The sequence below is a fragment of the Poeciliopsis prolifica genome, unplaced genomic scaffold, assembly GCF_027474105.1.
Source record: "Poeciliopsis prolifica strain line A6 unplaced genomic scaffold, Auburn_PproV2 SCAFFOLD144, whole genome shotgun sequence".
Taxonomy (NCBI): Eukaryota; Metazoa; Chordata; class Actinopteri; order Cyprinodontiformes; family Poeciliidae; genus Poeciliopsis; species Poeciliopsis prolifica.
In genome coordinates this window covers 99,458-122,755 of record NW_026562519.1, presented here as the reverse complement: position 1 = coordinate 122,755, position 23,298 = coordinate 99,458, and the positions used below count along the sequence as shown (strand labels likewise).

Genomic DNA, 23,298 nt, shown 5'->3' with positions numbered 1-23,298 from the left:
GGCTGTGAAATAAATGGCTGTAAAACTTATTGCTGAAAAAGAAACTAAGAAAAAATCTTCCTGAAGTGTTCCATATTTTATAAATGATATAGGCAACATTTGTTTTTGCATCTGAAGCTCACATTGTTCTGAGCCAAAAGTCCTAAGAAAAGCCTTCCGTATCAAATGTGATGCAAAAAAATATATCATATAATAAATGACATGGCAAAAAAACATTTTTAGATTTTGGTTCAAGGCTTCATGAAGGCCCTCAAAAAATACACATTTTATTTTCTGAAATGCAATATCAGCATTTCATTTATAGCAAAGGACGCATTTGCAGCTAAAGACTCTTCCAACAGCAGCATGTGAAAAGTGCGTTCTGCTGCACTTTTTTAAAAATTTATTTCAGTGTACGGCTAATTTATGATTATTATTTGCATTAGCCTATTAATAATTGATAGCAAAAAAAGATGCTAAATAGAAAATTTTATTTTTTAAGACTTTGAACCAGGTACAGCTAAAATTATGCCACCTGACAAGCATAAATATGGGTAGAACATATTTCCAGAGAATTTTTTTTTGTATCTTAAAAAAAGCCAAATGTATATTTTTTTTGTACAATTTTGGCTTCATTACTGCTCTGGTTATGTTGTTCTTTTAACAAATGGACTTTTTTGAGTTTGCATGCTCCAGTTAACAATTCCCAATTATTGCAGAAATCATTAATTGCGATTGATTATTTGAGCCCTAAGCAGAAAGTCATGAGACGAGCCTCACCCTGATGATCCTGTCAGAGCGATGTCGTCGCCGTATGCGGTTGAGGCCCTCCACAAAGCGAATGAAGCCGTCCAACAGGACCCAGTCCCCACAGCCACCCGTCCCAGTACCCGGCCCCTCTCCATACACGTCCCAGTGGCCCTCCCCGTCCGCCACCCGCCGAGCCCCTCCAGCTGGCAACAGCAGAAAGCGGGTCCGCCAGAACTTCAGTGAGTCGATCAGGCTGTTGGGCAGAGACAAACTTTTCAACATCACATCAACCACACATCTGCAGTGGTTTTATTCTGCGAAGGAATGAAAGAAAACAAAGGATGAATTAGTTTACTTAACCAGAATACCGCAAGAAATTTGTGCAGCTAAAATACAGGTAGGATACAGTGCAGATTTAGATTTCAAAGATTATTTTTATTCAGATAAGGAGTCTGTTCCTGGTGGAATGAGAAAGGCATCTCTCCAAAGAGAACAATGTAATGTAAGAGAAAGTATTTATCTGGAAATAAATTATTTCAGATTTATCTAGATTTTATACAAAATAGCAAGTTACAAATTAATCACACCTTTGTCAACAATCAAGATAAAAGTCCTTATTGCAGTCAAAACCCTTATTATTTTATTTTCATCTTTGATGATGAGCTCCATGTCTTTGAGTTTGTCATTACTCTAATCTTTAGCCTCGATAAAACTCCATCACATTCAAGTACGGAACAAAATAGGGTTTCACCGATTGCAGTTTTCTGATCAGTCACAGATCTTTTAAAAGCCTGACTTACCTTTTTTTTTTTTGTCTGAAATATAGTAACAAAGTTGCCAAGAGTGGAGTGACTTATTAACCGCCCTGTGCAGACCTGACCTGGTGGGCAAGTCAGTCAGTTTAGTCCTCTCTCACTGCAGTCCAAAGGAGGACAGTGACTGATGTTCAAACATCTATGAAGGTAGATAAGATTGGTAGATAAAACTGTGTAAGGATCAACCAATCACCGATCACCCAAAATAAAAGAAATCCGGGCCAACTTATTGGGACACCCTAGAAAAAACATGTTCATATAACACAAAGGTTACTGCACACTTAAATCTGCCAGAGATATGAATAGTGTAGCGTCTAAAATCCTATATTCTAGGCTACGGGTGGTTGCTTCTGGGGGTAGTTTGTTTTACATGCGTTCAGTTAAGATTCAGGATGCCGATCCCCTAGTTTGATTTCTAATAAAGTCTTTTATTTTCCGAAACATTGTCCATAGTTTAACATTGCCATTGAAATACACATAAATTCGACATCCAACCCAAACCAAACACACTAGAAAACTTTGTCCTCTTCCCATTTGCCACACCTGAACAGAATTACGATTGACCTTAAATAACCCCTCCCCCCTCACACACTCACAAAACAAAACACAATACAATACGCCCTCTGGTGGTGGTAACACAAGCAAGTATAAATGGCTTCTACAAAAAGTGTAACTAGATAGTTAGTTGGCTGGTACCCATGAGGAGCTACTCTAGAGACACAAGCAGCAACTCCATCATCACAGCAAATCAATGAGCGACGTATACTATCTGTTGCTACTGAAACAACTTAACAGAGCTTTGTTTGGTAACAAGGATCAATTGAAATGTAAGTGCGATTGCACTGAAATGACTCATATCCAGGTGACATTTGTTATGAATTGGTGTGATATACATAAACTGAATTGAATTTGAGCAGGTGATACTGGAAAAGGGACTTCAAAAAGCCTTAATTTCCAAACCAGATGTTCAATCAGATTAACATCTGGAAACTCTGCTGCGATCAAATCTCAGAGAGAGAGAAAATAAGAAAAGATCCTTACTAATAAATTTAATAAATTCTTCTCTCAAATTAACTCTATATACATCCATTAAACATAATGTTATGCATATAACTACTGTTCCCTAAAGGAGAGGAACGAGGTACAACACATAGAGTAAGGGATATCACGCCCCGCGTGACCCAACTGAAGACACCTTTAATCACGCCTTTAGGCAAATGACGTGTGATGACGGGTGGCAGGCCCCGCCTGCATATAAATACACCCCCATCACCGTCATCATTCAGATGATGGCCGCTCTTCACCAAGCCAAGCTGAATTGCGGGGCAAAAAAGGTGTTGTACCTCGTTCCTCTCCTTCAGGGAACAGTAGTTATATGCATAACATTACGTTCCCTTTCAGTCGATTCACTCGGTACAACACATAGAGTATGGAACATATACACGCCCCGCAGAGCAGCCATCAAATCTAATACAAATGCACCGAGTTAGTTTGAAACCTCCAACCCAGCAGAAAGAACAGAATGAGCCACAGTAGGGGCTGTCACATCCAGACGATAAAACCGAACAAAAGTGTGCGGTGAAGACCAGCTGGCTGCAGCGCAGATGTCACTCACTGGGACTCTTCTGAAAAGGGCCCAGGATGCCGCCACACCTCTGGTCGAATGAGCTCTCACACCACTAGGTAAAGGGAGACCCTTGCTGTTGTAAGCCAGAGAAATATCCTCCACGACCCAATGAGAGAATCTCTGTCTGGAGAGAGCTTTGCCTCTAGCTGGATTGGCAAAACACACAAACAGCTGATTACACAGTCGAACATCCTGAGTGCGATTGATGTAAAGACTTAGTGCACATACTGGGCACAGAAATTGCAGTCTTCCTTGCTCTTCAGAAGCAAAAGGAGGGGGATAAGACTTAGACTTAGACTTGACTTTATTGATCCCTTGGGAACTCCCTCAGGAAATTATAGTTACCAGCAGCTCACAGGCAAAAATGTGGCACACAGTAAGCATACGCAAAAGAATACAAAAAAATACAAATTAAATACAAGGTACACAGTAAATATAATAAGAATATAAATACAAAACAAAGAATATAAATACAACACAAAAGGAAATTATAGCAATTTGGTGGATAGATTGACCAGTGATATGGTATTGCATATGGTTAGACCTGATAAATATGGAGTTCACATTTGTAGAAAAACTACTCCTTCTTCCCTCTTCCCTGTGTCACCTCCCACCCCCCAGTGAGGAGTTGTACAGTCTGAAGGCGTGGGGGACAAAGGAGTTCTTGAATCTTGGGGAGCAGCAGTCTCTCACTGAATCGGCTCCTCTGGCTGCTGATGACGGGATGCAGAGGGTGGCTGCTATCGTCCAGGATGTCCAGCAGTTTGTTCAGTGTCCTCGCCTCTGCCACCGTCACCAGAGAGTCCACCGTGCCGACCACAGAGCCGGCACGCCTGATCAGTTTGTCCAGTCTGGACGTGTCCTTCTTGGATGTGCTGCCTCCCCAGCACACCACGGTGTAGAAGAGGACACTGGCAATCACTGACTGGTAGAACATCCACAGCAGTTTTCTGCAGGTGTTAAAGGACCGCAGTCTCCTCAGGAAGTACATCTTTCTCTGCACCTTCCCGTACAGGTGGCTGGTGTGTTTTGACCAATCCAGTTTACTGTCCAGCCACAGCCCGAGGTACTTGTAGGAGTCCACGACCTCAACCTCTGTTCCCTCTAGTACGACTGGTCTCAGCTTTGGTCTGGACCTCCCAAAGTCTATAACAAGCTCCTTTGTCTTAGAGGTGTTGAGTTCCAGGTGGTTTGTGTGGCACCAGAGAGCAAAGTCCCTCACCAGACAGCGATATTCCTCCTCCGTCGTCCCTGATACATCCGACTATGGCTGTGTCATCAGCATACTTCTGTATGTGGCACAGCTCTGAGTTGTAGTGGAAGTCAGAGGAGTACAGGGTGAAGAGAAGAGGGGCCAGCACTGTGCCCTGAGGGGCTCCTGTGCTGCTGACCACAGAGTAAGACACGGTGTCCTTCAGCCTGACACACTGCGGCCATTGGTGATGTAACTATGGATCCAGGTGACCAGGTGCTGGTCCACCCATGCTGTTTAGTTTGTCCTGGAGCAGAAGGGGCTGGATTGTATTGAAGGCACTGGAGAAGTCCAAGAAAAGGATCCTCACTGTGCCACTGCCCTTATCCAGGTGGGAGTGGGCCCGGTGCAGCAGGTAGAGGATGGCATCCTCCACACCAACATCTGCCTGGTAGGCGAATTGCAGGAGGTCCTGAGCATGTTCCACCTGAGGTCTGAGGAGGCCGAGGAAGAGCCGCTCCAACGTCTTCATCAGGTGTGAAGTGAGTGCCACGGGCCGAAAGTCATTCAGCTCGCTGGGCCTGTCTTCTTGGGCACTGGGACGATGCAGGATGTCTTCCAGAGGGTGGGCACTTCCCTTAGCTGCAGGCTGAGGTTGAAGATCCGCTGTAGTGGCTCTCCCAGTTCAGCAGCGCAGGTCTTCAGCAGCCTTGGACACACCTGGTCCGGCCCTGCTGCTTTCCTGGGCTTGAGCTTCCTCAGCTGTTCTCTGACCTGGTCTGTGGTGATGTGGGGTGGAGGTTGTGCTGAGGTGTGTGGGGGGGTTGTCAGTGTTTTGTTGTCTGTGGGGAGGTGTGTGGTAAGGAGCAGAGGTGGCTGCAGTGAGAGAGGGGGTTGGGGGGGGCACAGACTGGTTGAACCTGTTGAAGAAGTTGTTCAGTTTGTTTGCCCTCTCCATTGTTCCCCCAACGACTCTGGTCTTTGTGTTGAGGCCAGTGATGGTCCTTACACCTTCCCAGACCTCCCTCATGTTGTTCTCTCTCAGCTTCTGCTCCACCTTTCTCCTGTAGCTGTCTTTTGCTTCCCTCACACACTGCTTCACCTCCTACTGTGCTGCCTTCATGGCCTCCCTGTCTCCTCTCCTGAAGGCAGCCTTCTTCTTGTTGAGGACAGTTTTGACTTCCCGCGTTACCCAAGGCTTGTTATTAGGGTAACAGCGGACAGTCTTAGCAGGGGATACCACATCTGTGCAGAAGTTCAGATAGTCCGTCACGCAGTGTGTCAGCCCCTCTATGTCCTCGCCATGCGGGCTGAACAGTGCATCCCAGTCCGTGGTGTTATAACAGTCTCTCAGAGCACTCTCCATCTCAGGGGACCACCTCCTGATGGAGCGAGCTGTTGTAGGCTGCTTTTGGACCAGGGGGTGTACAGTGGCTGTAGGTGAACAATGTTGTGATCTGACTTCCCTAGTGGGGGGAGGGGTGTTGCTCTGTATGCATCCCTCACATTGGCATACAGGAGGTCGATTATCCTGTTATTCCTGGTGGGGCAGTCAACAGCTTGGTGGAAAGTGGCCAAAGTAGAGTCCAAGGTCACATGGTTGAAGTCCCCAGAGATTATAATAAAAGCGTTAGGATGTTTTGTCTGTAGCCTTGCTGTGACAGAGTGGATTTTTTCACAGGCAGTGGTAGCGTCCGCTCTCGGTGGGATGTAAACGCAGATGGAGATCACGTGACTGAACTCCCTCGGCAGGTAGTATGGCCGCAAGCTAACGGCTAGTAGCTCGAGGTCCCGACAACACCAAACAGTCTTTACAGTGATATGTCCTGTGTTACACCATTTATTGTTCACATACATGATGAGTCCCCCACCTTTTCTTTTACCATTCGCTTTCATGTCCCTATCAGCCCTCACAGCGGTGAATCCTGGCAGGTCCACGTTAGCGTCCGGCACAAGGTGGTTCAGCCATGTCTCTGTAAAGATGAACAAGCTGCTCTCTCTGTAGATCCGCTGGTTGTTCAGTGCAGACAGCTCATCCATCTTGTTCGGCAGCGAGTTCACATTTCCCATGATTACAGTGGGAATCGATGGCTTGTAGCGCCTCCTGTTGTCCGCTAGCTTAGCCTTTAGCTTAGCCCCAGCCTTGCAGCCCCTCGGTCTCCTCCTCAACTCCACCGGAATGTTGTGTCTTATGCCGGCTTGTCCCATTGTTCTAAAGTCCAGCAGTTCCTCTCTCGAATAAGTGAGAAGTTTGGAATTATCCATAGGATAAATAAAAAACACACACAGCCTCTTCTGTGTTGAAGAGGCAAAAAGTTAAAAAAGAGCTAAAAACTGAAGAGCTACTGGAGAGGCAGCCGACTCCCACAGCGCCATGACAAACATGTTCATAAAAACTAGAAAGCTCAATGGTCATCGCACTGTAATCTGAAGGGATAACAGCATTTGGCCTTAAGATGACCTTTAGACCATCAGTTGAAAACTGAACAAAAGAGGGGTGCACCGAAAGTGCATGCAGGTGCCCGACCCGTTTTGCACTCGCCAAAGCAAGAAGCAGAGCTGTCTTGTACGACATAAATTTCAAATCAACCGACTCAAGGGGCTCAGATGGAGTGCTACAAAGAGCATCCAAGACCAGAGATCCTAAGATCCCAGGAAGGAACGCTCGATCTTATCCCTGGTCTCAGTCTATGGACCCCTTTTAAAAAACGCACAGCCAGAGGATGAGCACCTGGTGTCCCTCCATCAAGGCCAACATGACAAGCAGAGATGGAAGCCAAGTAAATTTTAATTGTGTAGAAAGACAGACCTTTATCCACTGGCCCCTGTAGAAACGTCAAGACATCTATAATTTGCTGTGACACCACTGTTCAAAAACATGCCATTTATAGGCATATAAACCCCTAGTGGAAGCTGCTCTGGAATTCTGAATGGTTGCAACCACATCCAAAGGAAGGCATCTGGCTAACAAACTGTACCTCTCAGCAGGTAGGCATGCAGCATCCACAATTCTGGGTGTGGATGAAATACTTCCCCCCCTGCTTGGGAGAGGAGATCCTGGCGGATCAAGGCTTCGCTACCAGTAAGCTGATTATTTCTGCATACCATGACCTTGTTGGCCAGCGAGGGGCCACCAGAATCAAGGACAGGCCCCATCTGCGTACTCTCTCCAGCACTGGCAGAATCATTCCCACCGGGGGAAAAGCATACAGAAGCACATTGGACCATGGGTGAGCCAGGGCATCCACTCCCAGTGGAGCGATGTGATCCGTTACGGAAAAGAATAGGGGACAGTGGGTGTTGGCCTTGGTGGCAAAGAGATCCACTGAAGCTTTGCCGAACCGTTGCCAAATCTGCACAACTACGGATGGATGTAGTCTCCACTCCCTCACCAGTAGGCCTCCCCTGGACAGCAGATCCGCTCCCAAATTCAAGTGCCCAGGAACATGAGTGGCTTTGATAGACAGAAAATGAACGCTGCACCATTGCAGAAGTTTGTGAGACAACTTCAGCAAGGGAAGTGAATGAGTGCCCCCTTGTCTGTTTATATAGGACAACTCAGTGGTATTGTCTGTCCTTATCAGAACATGCTGGTTCATCAGAACCCTGCAAAAATGCCTCAGAGCTAGAAGAACTGCCTGCAGCTCCAGGTAGTTTATGTGGAGCTTGGATTGGGTTAATGTCCAGACCCCCCTCACCACTACGCCATCGCATATTGCTCCCCACCCTCTCACAGAGGCATCTGTGGACAACACTTTGCGAAAGGACACCCGGCCGATTGGAGACCCACGGTACAGCAGACCGGGCTCCCTCCACGGGCGAAGTGCTAACATGCAAGAGACAGTTGTCGTCAGCCTTCTGTGCAGGTGCCATGACGTGCTCAGCCGGTGAGAGCGAGTCCAGCATCGGACGAATTTTCAAAAGTCCGAGTGAAACCACTGCGATCATGGAGGCCATCATTTCCATCAGCTGAAAGACAGTCTGGAAGCGCAGTTTGCACCCCAATTGAAACTGACTGAGGCACAGATGAAACGCGGTCACACGGTGCTTCGAGAGACGAGCTCGAGCTGACAGGGAGCATATTTCCAGCCCCAGGAATGAGAACTGTTGACTCGGGATCAGTGAACTTTTCTGAAAGTTTACAGAAAATCCCAGGGCCTGAATGTGGGACAGCACCTGCGGCAGCTGTTTTACCACCTGCTCTCTGGAACTGGCTATTAAAGCCCAGTCATCCAGATAAGCTAGAATGCGAATTCCCCTTTCTCTGAGAGGGCCGAGCGCTGTCTCCACAATTTTCGTAAATGTGCGAGGGGCGAGCGACAGACCGAAGGGTAAGACCGTCTCCCACGCTATTCCCTCGAAAGCAAACCTCAGAAAACGCCTGTGTTCCATGTGCATTGCTAAGTGAAAGTAAGCATCCGTCAGATCGATTGCAGCAAACCAATCGCCTGGGCCGACAGCGTCCAAAAGTTGTCTCAGCGTCAACATTTTGAATTTGTACTTGCGAAGGCACTTGTTTAACACTCTTAAATCCAGGATGGGATGTAGCCCACCTCCCTTCTTCGGAACAACAAAATAGCGGCTGTACCAACCTCTGTTTGCTTCTGAAGTGGGAACCACACGCACTGCTCCTTTTGCCAACAACGTGCTTATTTCGTCTCTCAGAACTTTTGCTGCTTCGGTCCCCACAGTTGTGTTTACAACTGATTGGAACCGGGGCGGTCCTTCCGGAACTGAAATCGGTAACCCGTAGCAACAGTCCTTTCCATCCATGGGGAAAGTGCGCATGCGCGCCAGAGACCAATACTCAGAAAGTACAGGCAGATGCCCATACCCTGAAGCACTCGAAACTGCCAAACATCACTGTGACAGATGTCCAAGAAAGAGTCTCAGGTATGAAAAACTGGACAGCACCAGGGCCTGACATGATCCATGCCTACTGGCTAAAGAAACTCACTGCTCTCCATGAGCGACTGGAATGAACCAGCTTCTACAAAGTGGGACTCTTTGAAGGGCGGACAATCCTAACCCCAGAAGGATCCAACAAAGGTCCCAACCAACTACCGACCAATAACCTGGAAGCTCATGTCAGGCATCATAGCGGCCAAGATAAGCAAACACATGGATAAACACATGAGCACGGCACAGAAGGGTGTGTCGTCACACAGTTGCCCAGCACCCTTCTGTGCAACTGTGTGGCAACCCACACAGTTGCCCGAGACTGCAAAACCCGACACACCAACCTGTGCATGGCTTGGATTGATTACAAGAAAGCCTATGACTCAATGCTGCATACTTGGATCATTGAATACTCCAAGTATGCTCTTGGAATGAAGGCTCTCAGAGTCAGTAGGACTCTGAGAGCCTTCATTGCAAACTCGATGAGACTGTGGAAAACCACCCTTGAAGCCAACTGCAAACCACTTGCACAAGTGTCCATCAAATGTGGCATATACCAAGGAGATGCTCTGTCCCCGCTACTGTTCTGCATAGGCCTGAACCCCCTCAGCCAAATTATCAACAAGACTGGCTACGGATACCGACTGAAAAATGGGGCCAATATCAGTCACCTTCTCTACATGGATGACATCAAGCTGTATGCCAAGAGTGAGCAAGACATCGACTCACTGATCCTCACCACCAGGATCTACAGCACGGACATTGGGATGTCATTCAGACTAGAGAAGTGTGGTCGGCTGATCACAAAGAGGGGGAAGGTGATCCGCACAGAAGGGGTCTCACTCCCACAAGGAACAATAGCAGACATAGAGGACAGTTACAAGTACCTAGGTATACCACAAGTAAATGGCAACCTCGATGAGGCCACAAGGAAAGGAGCCACAGCTAAATACCTCCAACGAATAAGGCAAGTCCTGAGAAGCCAGCTCAGTGGCAAGAACAAAATCCGTACGATAAACAGCTATGCTCTGCCAGTAATCAGATACCCTGCTGGAATAATTAGCTGGCCAAAGGAATGAAGGAGATAAAAGCCACAGATATCAAGACCAGAACGCTACTAACCATGCATGGAGGGTTCCATCCCAAATCCAGCACCCTGAGACAGTACACGAGCCACAAGGAAGGAGGCAGAGGACTAGTGAGTGTGAGAACCATTGTCCAGGATGAAACAACTAAGATCCATAGATACATCAGGGACAAAGCCTCAACAGACAATGTGCTCAGTGAATGTCTCAGACAACAGGGAACGGAGGTTGAGGTGCCAGAGATACCATCATGGGAGGACAAGCCCCTACATGGGATGTACCACCAGCAAATAACCCAAGTGGCTGATATCAGTAAATCCTACCAATGGCTGGAAAAAGCTGGACTCAAGGACAGCACAGAGGCCCTCATCCTGGCCGCCCAGGAACAGGCCCTAAACACCAGAGCAATAGAGGCCCAGATCTACCACACCAGACAAGACCCAAGGTGTAGGTTGTGCAAGGAGGCCCCTGAGACAGTCCAACACATCACAGCAGGGTGCAAGATACTGGCAGGGAAAGCGTACATGGAGCGACATAACCAAGTGGCAGGCATTGTGTACAGAAACATCTGTGCAGAATATGGACTGGAAACCCCAAGATCAAAGTGGGAAACACTCCCCAAAGGTGGTGGAGAACGCCAGAGCTAAGTTCCTGTGGGACTTGCAGATCCAGACAGACAGAATGGTAAGGGTGAACCAACCAGAAATTGTCGTAGTGGATAAAAATCAGAGGAAAGCCGTTGTGGTAGATGTAGCAATACCAAGTGATTGCAACATCAGGAAAAAGGAGCATGAGAAACTGGAGAAATACCAGGGCCTCAGGGAAGAACTGGAGAGGGCCTGGAAGGTGAAGACCACAGTGGTTCCTGTGGTCATCGGGGCCCTCGGGGCAGTAACCCCCAAACTGGAGCAATGGCTACAACAGATCCCAGGAACAACATCAGACATTTCAGTCCAGAAATGTGCAGCAGTCTTTGGCACAGCCAAGATACTGCAGGACCCTCAAGCTCCCAGGCCTCTGGTAGAGGACCCGAGTTCAGAGGATAAGAACCACCCGCGGTGGGTGAGAAGGGCATTTTATATATATATATATATTATATATATATATATATATATATATATTATATATATATATATATATATGTGTGTGTGTGTGTGTGCAGGGGTGTGGGTGTGTGCATAGATCTATACATTCAGTACTCAATGGACACTCATATATTTTTGTAAAATGAAAAACGAAGAGAAAAATATAAATTGGTCTTTCACATACAATCTCACCAGATACATTAAAGTTGTTCTAAATTGTCAAAATGTGACAGTTCCCGGTACATTAGTGCTGTTGCTAGGCGCTGCATGTGCTCTGTGACAACATTCATTTGTGTGCACCTGAAGTCCTCAGAGCCAGCTGAGCAGATGTATTGGTCAAGGTAGTTCCACTTGTATTCCTCCAGCCGTTCATGTCCAAACTCCACCCAACAGGACACAAACTGAGCATCTGAGTGTGGAGGACACAGGCTGTAGCTGTACTGGATCTGAGCTGATTCATACGGATACCTACGGGCACACACACCAAATCCTCACTTCCTTGTTTTAAATTGGAAACCAAAAATTATAAACAGTTTTCCCACCCCAACATATTTTCTTTTCAATTTTTTTTAATAAACACTACTTTGAAAATATCTGTCAAGTTAATACAGAAAAAACAATAATAAAATCAAATCAAAGTGTCAATCTGCTGTCTGTCATTGAGTTTAGTATTTTTTGGTTTTGCCAGAGTAACTATCAGATAATCAGCTTTGGTTTTTTCAGTAATAACAAAAAAACATGCCTCTTAGAGGTTTCAAGAGCTGAGATTGCTTTTCAGTGAATTTGAATAGGATGATGTCAGAAGCACTCACTTTGGCAGGTAGCGAGTGACAGTGATGATCTTGTCTCTGAGGCAGACCTTATGGAAGGTGCGGCCCATGCTGAGCCAGTAAACCGTCTCTTCTTCCTCCGCTCGACGCAAAGACACCAGACCTGGGGCAACAACAATTGCAAAATGCTGTGGTTTTTTTTCTAGTGTTTTCCTGTCCTTTCATTCCCCATGCCTAGCACTGACCATGACAAAGATAATGTTGAGGACAAAAATGAAAGCTGATTTTTCAACGGTATGCTTAAAAAACTATTCACTTTCTATTTGAAGTTATTTTCTGAAGTCTAAATTTGTGTTGAGTTTTCCTCATAGCTGTATGCCAGGAACTGGTTAGTTCTCTGGATCAGATTTAGTTACCTCTCGTGTACAGAGGACTGCTGCCAAGAGGCGTGGCCACTGCAGGAGGAGGTTTTCTGTTGTTTGTTTGGACTATTATCTGATATCCCTGCATTAACCTCTGACAGATAAACTCTTCAAACACCTGAGACGCCGTCATCACTGAAGCTTCATCTTCGCGTCTGTAAAAAGGAAAGAGGAAGGCAAAAGTCATGGTCAAAAGGAGGATATTGCGCTGCCAAAAGAAGTAAAAACAATTTTGTCTTCTAGAATAGAATGAAGAGTTAAACATTTATTTGAAAAATAGGTTTTTTATTATTATTAACCATTTTAGAATTCATTTATCATTTTCAAACAATACATTTTTGTATTTTAGTTTCAAAATCCTCTGAAGTGGATCATACCAACCCTGGACTACCATTGCTGATCAGTTCACAAAACTCCTTAATGACCTCAACAATAGTGGGCACATTTCCAGTAATCTGCTAATGCACTAATATTGGAGCTTTGAAAACACAGCACAATTAGATTCCCCTAAAATAAAGTTGTAATAATATAAAAATAAAGTCATTTTCCTGGAATAAAGTCATATTATTTGAAGATCTTATGCAGTATTAGGAGAATAAAATTGTAATTTTATGATAATTCCACATCCACAAATAAAAAAGTAAAATGGTGAATGTTGAATATATTGTGAAGTTATAAAAAAGGAATTAAGCAGGCCAAGCTCCAGTACAAACAGCGGATTGAGGAACACTTCATCAACAACAACCCCCGAAGCATGTGGAGAGGCATCAGGACCATGACGGACTACAAACACAGCACTCAGCTGACCAGCCGCGACCCCACCCTGCCTGACACCTTAAACAGCTTCTTTGCCCGCTTTGACACAGTGGGCAGCAGAGAAGCTGTACATCTACCCCGACTGGAAGAGCAGTACCAGCCTCTCGTCCTGCAGCAGCACCAGGTGACATCCACCCTGAGGAGGATCAACACCCACAAAGCTACAGGACCGGACAAGGTGTCAGGCCAGACGCTGAAAACGTGCGCCGACCAGCTGGCAGGAGTGTTTCTGGACATTTTCAATCTGTCCCTGCAGGTCACCATGGTTCCTGAGTGTCTCAAGTCTTCCACCATCATCCCTGTACCGAAGAAGACGACCATCACCAGCCTGAACGATTACCGGCCCGTCGCTCTGACCCCGGTGATCATGAAGTGCTTTGAGAGGATTCTTCTGAGGTACATCAGACACTTCATCCCTGCAGACCTGGACAGCCTCCAGTTCGCCTACAGAGCGAACCGGTCAACAGAGGATGCTGTCTCCATCACTCTGCACACAGCCCTGACCCATCTGCAGCATCCCAACACCTACGTCAGGATGCTATTTGTAGACTTCAGCTCAGCATTTAACACCGTCATCCCAGACAAGCTGGTGCTGAAGCTACTCAAGGTGGGGCTGCCTGCTTCACTGTGCCACTGGATCAGAGACTTCCTCACCAACAGGCCTCAGGTGGTGAGAATAGGTGGCTCAACATCGTCCCCACTGGTCCTCAACACAGGCACACCGCAGGGCTGTGTTCTCAGCCCAGCTCTCTTCACCCTGTTTACACACGACTGCGTTGCCATCCACCCCACCAACACAGTCGTCAAGTTCGCGGACGACACAACAGTAGTGGGTCTCATTTCAGACAACAACGAGACCCACTACAGAGAGGAGATTCAGCAGCTCACTCAGTGGTGTTCAGCCAATAACTTGGTGCTGAACACAGGGAAGACCAAGGAGGTCATTGTGGACTACAGAAGGTCCAGGAGGACGGGTCACACTCCCCTTCTCATAGATGGAGAAGAGGTGGAGCGTGTGGACAACATCAAGTTCCTGGGCCTCCACATCACGTCTGACCTCTCCTGGAATACCAACACCTCCCACCTGGTGAAGAAAGCACAACAAAGGCTCTTCTTCCTCAGGAAACTGAGACGGGCTGGACTTTCCTCACGGCTGCTCGTGAACTTTTACAGGGCGACGATCGAGAGCGTCCTCTGCCTCAACGTGACTGTGTGGTATGGTAGCTGCACAGCACTGGAGAGGAAACAACTGACACGGGTGGTGAGAACAGCACAAGGCATTGTGGGATGCCCCCTCCCGGACCTGGACTCTATTTACATAGGCCGGGTCAAGAAGAGAGCTGGATCCATAGCCATGGATTCCAGCCACCCGGGCCACAGACTGTTTGTGCCGCTGCCATCAGGCCAGCGGTTCAGGAATATACGGACTACAACAAACAGACTGAGAAACAGTTTCTTCCCCACAGCCGTCAGAGCCATTACTCCCTGCCGCCCCCTCCCACACATATCATAACCTCACATACACCCCCCCCCCACACCCCAACCCCCACACAGCCATATTGTTCTGCACTTGCACTGTCACATCATCTGCACTTTACCATAATTGGACCTGCTGCTTCTTCTTTGGTGTGGTTGAGTGCCTTTAGTTAATTTTAGTTGTATATATTATTATTATTGTGTATTTGTTTATTTAATATTGTATTTTTTGACTTTTTGCACGGGAGTTGCAATAGAAATTTCGTTGAATCCTGTTCAATGACAATAAATGCTATTCTATTCTATTCTATTCTATTCTATTCTATTCTATTCTATTTATCAGTTTTACAAATGGAGAAACACTCTCTTTCAATAAATCAGCCTCAAATAATCACTAGCAGGACTTTGAAATGATTGTGAAAACAACTGATACATTTTCAAAGAAAGAATCATGGAGCTGGTTTATACTGAAGATTTTTCAAGCTCAGAAACATGGAAACTGTATGAATGAATCAAGGCAACACTCCAGGTATGTTTTTGATGAGGGAATAACTTTGGAACATGATGAAAAGCTCATAAAAGTGGATTTTACATAATACTGTCCCTTTAAATTGTCATATTGTTTACCTTTCTAGATCACTGTGTGGCAAGAGGTCGTAGCAGCCTTCAGTGTAGTCATTCTGCAGCGTCTGACGGTCAGGGAAGTAGTCAGTGGTGAGGGGAAGGCAGGCTGGGGTAGTCAGGGACTTCCAGTCCACCCCCACTGTGCAGCAGAAGCTGGGCACTGTCGGGGGTGCAGACAGCAGCAGGGCTTCACACACAGACACAAAAAATCCCCACCGCAAAGAGCATGACATGTACCCACAGTGGAGAGGCACATGTGTGGGAGGGATTTGGAAGGGAAGTGGAGTGGAAGGGTAGGAGTCAGATAGGGAAGACATGAAAATGGAAAAGAAGGAGAGATGATGATGCAAACACAAAACAAGAAGAGAGAGGAAGAAAAACAGAAGTGTTACTTTTCCTGATGTCATCTCCCCTGCTGGTGATTCCTGCAGGGGGTGTAGCTGTGCAGCAGTGATCAGACATGCAGATTGCGCTCCTGAAACAGTCACTCTGTGATCCACATTACCCACAACAAACTGAAAGTGTGTCCCAAGCTCAATCAGGGTGCTGAGTGGATTTAAGCAGAGAAATCTCATTATACAAGGTAGAAAATGTAGTAGGAAAATTCCTAAACAGAATGTTTGTGCCAAAGTAGCAGACTGTTTGAAGTTTGACAGAATCACCCAATGAATTATCCTCAGAGAGAAAGATGCGTGCTCAACATGCAGTCATGCAGATAAGAGGCAAAAACAAACTAAGTTTAATACAAACAGATTATGGTGAGGGGAAATTAAGGAGCTCTAACTGATTGGCTGTAGAGAACAAAACTCAGAAATACCAGGAGAGATTCAAGAAAAAAGCTTAAGAAGAAGTGTACAGGGGGAGGAGAATCCCACATGACCTGTGTACGGTGTCTCTACCTGTGACCCCTGTGAACAGACGCCCACTGGAGAACCCTGTCTGCCAAAGCTCAATAAGCCCTCAAAGGTTCAACACACCTCTGAAGGTTTATGGTCATAATCAGTTTGGTGATTAATAAAAATTTCAGCCTGTACAACAATTTGAGCAAGCTTTACAAAGATCTCATTTTAGTCCAGCAATGATTGGATGGACTCACTCGGATCAGCGCCACTGGAGAACTCCTGGAAGGAGGAGCTTCGGTTGCTCAAAGGCCCTGCACACAATTTCACAATCACACAAAAGAGAAAGCAGCACAGTTATGAGATTTGTGGTTGACTATTTACACTAATGACATATGCATTGGTTTTTAAAAAAAAATACATTTTCCTTAAAGCAGCCAAATATTTTAAAGTGCTTTCATTTGACCAACCCAGAGTTCATAGAAGAGTCTAATATATGTGGGGAAAAAAACTAAATCAGGGTTGATGAGGGAAAACAACAAAACATTTCTTTACAATCAAATGTTCTTTTAAACTTCTGCATATAATGTTATTTTTTAATAATTTGTACATTTTGCCAAACCACAAGGAAGTCCAACTCTCCAAACTGCATATTTAAACCTTCCATTTTCTTTTATGACATCATAACCCTCCAGTTCTAAGCAGACATAAACCTCCAACCATGATCTCCTCTTTTAACAAGAGCATTTTTGTTTTCTTTGTTTTTGGATCTTTAAACCACATATTTTACTGCAATTGTTATCCCAGTCTAACAACTGTTTTTATTGGTTCACGTTTGGCTCCTGTTTCAAAGTGGGAACTTCTATCACTGGGCAGTAGCCCGGGGGCCCTGATTATTTTGGGGCCCCAGGTATCAGAGATTTTCTTGTGTGTGTGTGTGTTTGTGTGTGTGTGTGTGTGTGTGTGTGTGTGTGTGTGTGTGTGTGTGTGTGTGTGTGTGTGCGCGCACGCATGTGTGTTTTGCAAACAGCGCACTTAGTACAAAACTCATAGGCCTAAATTAAATGAAATGTATTAATATTTGGAAAATTCTATGAATAAACTATATTTCAGTATTTGAAAATTCTGAAGTCATATTTAATTTCTTTGGGAGCAACATGGAGTTATAAATGTGAGCAATATGAAATGCTCACATTTACTGAATAGATAAAGAATAACTATAACTTAAGTCCATATGGTTTTATAGAGCTTGTGTGATGCAAAAATATGATTTTTAAATAATACCAGAAACAAAGAGCACAAAGCAGGTTAAGCATAAAAACAAAAATAATTATAGAAAAACTAAATTTGTGAAATTGATTGATTTGATATCGATTTAATATTAACTCCATCAGTCCAGTTCCCCATAATTGCATGTCTGTGTCTGTTGTTTTGAAGGTTAGCTTCAAACTGTAGGAATGAAAGGCCTTTTTTTGTTTTTCTTACCAGTTAACAGATGCTGTGCTAGGTGACACACCACTGCATGTAATGAAACATATTATGTTTACATCAACTTCATTCTCGTTTCTTAACTTAAACTAAATACCTGTAATATAATGAACATCTCTTAAATATCTCTTTCTGTAATTCAAACTAAAGAGTTTCTTCTGACCAAAGCATTTCCTTCCAAGTGTGCTCTGCCTGGATGAGTTTTGGGACAAACCACATATCTTACAGTCAATGTTCCCTCTAAGCTGCGCCTGCGCAATCGCGCACTGCTCACATATTCTCAGCGCACAAGAAAATTTATGTAGCGCATAAAATAACGTCCAACGTAAAGTGGACATTGAGCTCAGACATCAGTTTTGACTATGGACCAATAAAAAAAATTTTCCGTACTACTTTGCGATCGAACTCAGTGAGTGACAGGAATCCAGCCAATGATACGATACGGTTCACTTTCGCTACGTGGGTTACGTGCCTTGGTCATATGGCCGTGCAGGTGAGAATAGAGCGGAAAGCCATCAGCTTATCATGTCTAGTGGGACATCCACTCACCAAATCAAAGTAAAAAAAAAGAAATGCACTTCTTCTAAGATCAAATGGAATCAAATCAAATGAAAGGAATGGTCTGCATTTGATATTGAAATGTTGAGTTCAGACTTTTGACTATAGATAAGCAGACATTTGTACACTGGCAAAGAATTATGAGGCCATTCTCCTCCACCCACAGATTATGGAGGCCATTAACAGTCAATATGCTGAATTCAAGTAGATAAAGCAAGAAGCAGACTGACCATCAACCTGGGCTAAGTGAACAACCACCGGAGAAGTGAGAAGAAGTGAGAAGGGCAGACGTGAAAAAAACTGTAAATATTTTACAAGAATTTATACTGCATCACAAGCTACAGAAAACATTTCATTGTGCAAAATGTGAATGTTTTAATATGAACAAACATTTATGTCTGAAAGGTGTAATGTCTCATTTCTCACCCTGGCTGAAGCAGGACTCTTACTTATAGCATGCATCTCATGAACAGCAATGTTTTCTTTTCTCTTTTTTTATTTTAATTGAGCAAATCACTTAAATTAAAAGCAAACGAATGAAAATTGCTGATATAATTTGATTTTTTCAATAAGCCATGCAACTTTCTATGATCCCAGATTTATGATACTTGTGCTTGGCCACACCGTGTACACTGATGATGCTCACAGTGGTCCTCAGTGTGCCCAGGAAGCTTGTGTGTATGCCCAGACACATGAAAAATTAGAGGGAACATTGCTTACAGTTCTCTTAACCATAGGCCAGTGCAGCTTTCTGCAGTTCCAAATGTTACCACCGAACTACTTTGAAAACTGTTTTGGTTCATCCTCTTTTGATCTTCAGATGGTGGGGCAAAGAGAGAGAGCTGTGTCAGATGTTCAAAGCTTGAATATTGTTTTAAATCCTAACTTTGCTACAGATTATCTGCTCACCTGTTTACTAATGTTCTAACAAACCTCTAAGGGCTTTGACTGTCTGATGGTCTATTATATAAAATCTATTTTAAAATACATGAATCTGCTGTGAGCTTCTCAGCTCTTCTAACTGTCTGAGAGAACGGTTGGTTCTAACTAACTAGATGACTGTGGTGAGTAGGGAAGTGTCAGTAGTGAGGAGTGTCTGACTCTTAATCTGCTCCACACTGGGAGAAAGAGAGAGCTGCATCAGGAATCTACAGAGTTGGGCGAGAGCAGTGTTTGGGTACGATACCAGAGCTGTTGTTGCTCCCGGGACTCCCAGTGAACTCTTCCATTCCTCCACAATTGTAAAGGCCATTCTCGCCTGCTTGCCTGGAGATTGTTCGCCTTAAAGACAAAGACAAATTGGCATCTCTCCATCTTCCCTAACTACAGGTGGAAACTGACTGCAGAAGAAATTCTTGGTCCCAGAGTGAGTCTGTCTTACCGTCCCGTGGCTTCATGATAAGCCAGCTCCAGTAGCTCAGCAGATGTGTGAGTTATATCTTTCTGCTGGTTGTCCTGTAGCTCTGCCATGTTCTGCCTGGTCTGGTGATGGATCTGGATTGCCTCTCCAGAAGGACCTGAAGGATAAAGTAACACATGTTGCCAATTAGGCAATTGCAGCATATTTAGAAGCCTCCATTTTGGATAAGACCTAATCAAAAAGAAAAAACTTTCCTCAAATATTTGGGATTCATAGAGTAGACCTGCCTCTACAACATAGTAGCTTGTTTTCTTTGTCTATATTCATCTGATGTCAAAATTTCCCAATTTAGATAAGAAATTAAATTAAAATCAAACGTGACCAACCTTGTTAATGCCATAGCTCATTAAAAATCATGGTAGTGACAGGTATAGTAAACATTTACATGAAATATCTTCACAATTCAGCCATGTCACTAGCACTCATCATCAGCCATCAGAGGAGATGTTGTCGGCTTATTCTTATACTGCATTTTGGGGAAATTGTAGTTGGTCATTTTACAGACAAGCTATGGATTCACCACGTTAGCTCACATGTTGACATTTTATGAGCTGTGTGGTGCTATGAGAGCTCTGGAAATTGTCAAAGAAACTAAATCAAACCATTATCCTCCTAGATATTCCCATCATCTTCTTTAATAACATCCAGCAGCTGTTAATTACGTGACTCGTTTGATGCAAAAAAAAAAATAAGTGTGTTGCAGTTTCGCGAACTACATCTACTTCAATATGGCTGAAAAATGACCTCATCCTAGTGTAAAAATTTTAGTTTTTTTTAATTGGTGTGTTTTTATTTAGCTAATATATTTTCATAATTTTGATTTGTGCAATTTCATGATCAAAAGAATTAAATGAAGAATTGGTTTTCTCACCAACAGGGAATGTGTGCATCCAGCGGCGCCTGTTAGAGGTCAGCTTCATGGGCATCCTGGATGGTGTGAAAGGGTTTATGAGAGCTCTTTGAGGAGTGTAGCCTCCAGGACGGATGTGCAGGGTGGACTCAGCACTGCCCACTGTGAACCTGCCGGGGGCGCTGGAGTCCCGCTGAGAGTCCATCATCTTCTCCAATAACTCTAAAGAGCAGCATGGAGGTGACCACAGTGAACATATCACGATGGAGGCACCAGAGGTAAACAGTAAGTTACCTCTGGTGCTAGTGTATCCCAGAGAGCTGCTGACTTCATACTGCGCTGGAGGACCCCGGGGGATCAGCAGCATGTTGGACACAGGACCCAGGCTGTCATCAGAGGCCAGGCTCGTCTGCTCTTCTGTCCCCCCTGAGCGAACCGGAGAAGATGTGCCAATGGCGGTGCTGATGTCTACAGAGCCCCAGCTTTTCCTGCCACTTGTCTCTTTGTCTCGACCAATCCTAGAAGAGAGGAAGCAATATTATGGTCCCCATTTGTGAAATGGTCTGCAGGAAATGGTGTCTTCAAGAGCAGTTCAAGACTCATTTTTTGAACTATATTTTCTGAATTGGATCATTTCCGCTCAGTTAATGTAGATTCCATACAGTCGTGTGTTTCTTCATCTGAGGTAGGGCTGGGTAATTCTTTGTTTTAATAGGTGGGTTTGTTTTTATTGATCTGTACATCACTTTGAGCTGCATCAGTATGAAGGGTGCTTTGTAAATAAAACTGACTGACTGTAGCAGCTGTCCAATAGAACTCTCTCTCAGATTGATTTCAAAATCAATCTGTGAAATAACTGATTGTTTATGTTTTAATATAGTTTGCTACATCAGCAACACAATAGAAGATCTGGATTACCTGAAGTTGGTGCTCCTCTGAATTCGTGATGGACCTGGAAGCCGGAACACCTGAGCATCATAGGCATCATAATCTACCTGTATGGGCAGGCTGTTGTCTGAGTCCTTTGGAGAACTAAGAGCTACAAGAGTCCATCAAGTCAGGATTCCTTCTAACAGATTAAATAGGTGAGATGGTGACTGGTAACTTACAGTGGTCTTTGTTGCTCTTCTGGATCTCAGCATGAAGCTAGAAATAAGATCAGTGTTCACCAAAGTAAGTTCAGATGTTTAGCTAACAAAAAAACATTATAGCAAAATAATTAGTTGGGCAGACTAAAAGACGTACCTTGCGATCAGCCAATTTGATCCGAGGAGTGAATGAGCTGCAGAAATTCTGGCTGTTGGACGTGTAGAAGCTGTAGAAAAGAAATAACATTAACCCCGATTTCTTCAGAAACCCTATAAGCTAAGGGCAAAACCAACAACTGGATTCAAATTTTGATTCTTGAGCAATTTTACTCACATTACAGAATTTCACAGTAATGATGTGAATGGATTCATCCTGAAGCATAAGGCTCATTTTCAAAGTAATTATATTCGAATTAAAAAATGACAGAACATTTGAGTGCTTTAGAATGGATGTCAAATGTTGAGAGAGTAAAACAGAAATTGGCTACTTTTCAGAAGAAAATAATTTGGTATAAGTGCTCCTCTGAATTCGTGATGGACTTGTAAGAGCCATTTATACGTAGAGACCCATTGAGTTCATTAGAATATTATTGAAAAACACATTTATTTCAGAAACATTATCACACAGAAGGGCAATACACAGTTTAATTACGCAGATGGATGTTTGGAAGTTTTTATTTCTGTTAAGTATGATGATTTTCTGATTATAGTTATTGAAAACATGATATTTAAAATTTGAATTTTACACAGGACCAATAAAAAACTATTTTAAAAACAGAAATATGAGCTTAATGAAAATATGTTTAATACCTGCATAAGGGTTGTTATTTTCAAATGCTTTTTAAAAATTTGACAAACAAGACTCATCAGGACATACCGTATATTGCAATTTATCAAACATTACTGTACAGTGCTGATCAGAACTTTCCATACACTCATCATGATAGCAAACACTGAAGGCCATTACACAACAGAATTGACCTTTGCCAGGAAACCATCCAAATGAAATGGCACCCATCACTTCTGAGAAGAATAGTAAGATGTTTGTCAGAAGCTTTTTGATGGCAACAAAAAGTGTGGTTTCTCTGTAACTGGCTAAATATTAAAAAGAGTGTATGTGTTTACATTTGAGCTTCTCTGCATTATTTTTAGCCTATGTGATTTTAAAGAAATTCCATCCCTAATTCTAAATATTTATTCTTGATTTGCCATTTGTAATTAACTGTTCCTACCTGTGGTTGATCCAGTGGGGAAGGTTGTAGTCGTCTCCTACACGTGAGTCCCCAGGTGTCGTTTTGTTGTGCAGCTTAAGACAAAATGACAGAACAGAACTTGTAAATGAGCATTATGTATCAGAAGCAACAACACTAGCTGTGTTTCCATTACCAACCTGCGCGAATCTTTATCGATATTAATGCCGAAAAAGCACAATTTTGCAATTGCGGTGTTTCCGTTAAATAAGAAATTAAATTAAAATCACACGTGAATACGCTTGTTCACTCAAGAAGTCATTAA

At 44.0% G+C, this 23,298-nt stretch overlaps 1 protein-coding gene across 6 annotated transcripts in view; it reads right to left on the bottom strand.

Annotated features, from left to right (window-relative positions):
- depdc5 (DEP domain containing 5, GATOR1 subcomplex subunit) overlaps nt 1–23,298 on the bottom strand; it is a 49,557-nt gene that overhangs the window by 13,873 nt on the left and 12,386 nt on the right. For 5 of the 6 annotated variants that reach the window (XM_055025347.1, XM_055025353.1, XM_055025351.1 and 2 more), the window contains exons 17-30: nt 23,016–23,089; nt 21,941–22,010; nt 21,805–21,841; nt 21,614–21,734; nt 20,990–21,213; nt 20,717–20,917; nt 19,807–19,942; nt 19,612–19,706; nt 16,637–16,693; nt 15,544–15,727; nt 12,619–12,779; nt 12,245–12,365; nt 11,733–11,900; nt 760–982 (exon numbers count right to left, since the gene is read on the bottom strand). In XM_055025347.1, the coding sequence (XP_054881322.1) occupies nt 760–982; nt 11,733–11,900; nt 12,245–12,365; nt 12,619–12,779; nt 15,544–15,727; nt 16,637–16,693; nt 19,612–19,706; nt 19,807–19,942; nt 20,717–20,917; nt 20,990–21,213; nt 21,614–21,734; nt 21,805–21,841; nt 21,941–22,010; nt 23,016–23,089 (1,872 nt within the window). The remainder of the gene's footprint in view (nt 1–759; nt 983–11,732; nt 11,901–12,244; nt 12,366–12,618; nt 12,780–15,543; nt 15,728–16,636; nt 16,694–19,611; nt 19,707–19,806; nt 19,943–20,716; nt 20,918–20,989; nt 21,214–21,613; nt 21,735–21,804; nt 21,842–21,940; nt 22,011–23,015; nt 23,090–23,298) is intronic. The other variant, XM_055025350.1, reaches the window with a different exon arrangement.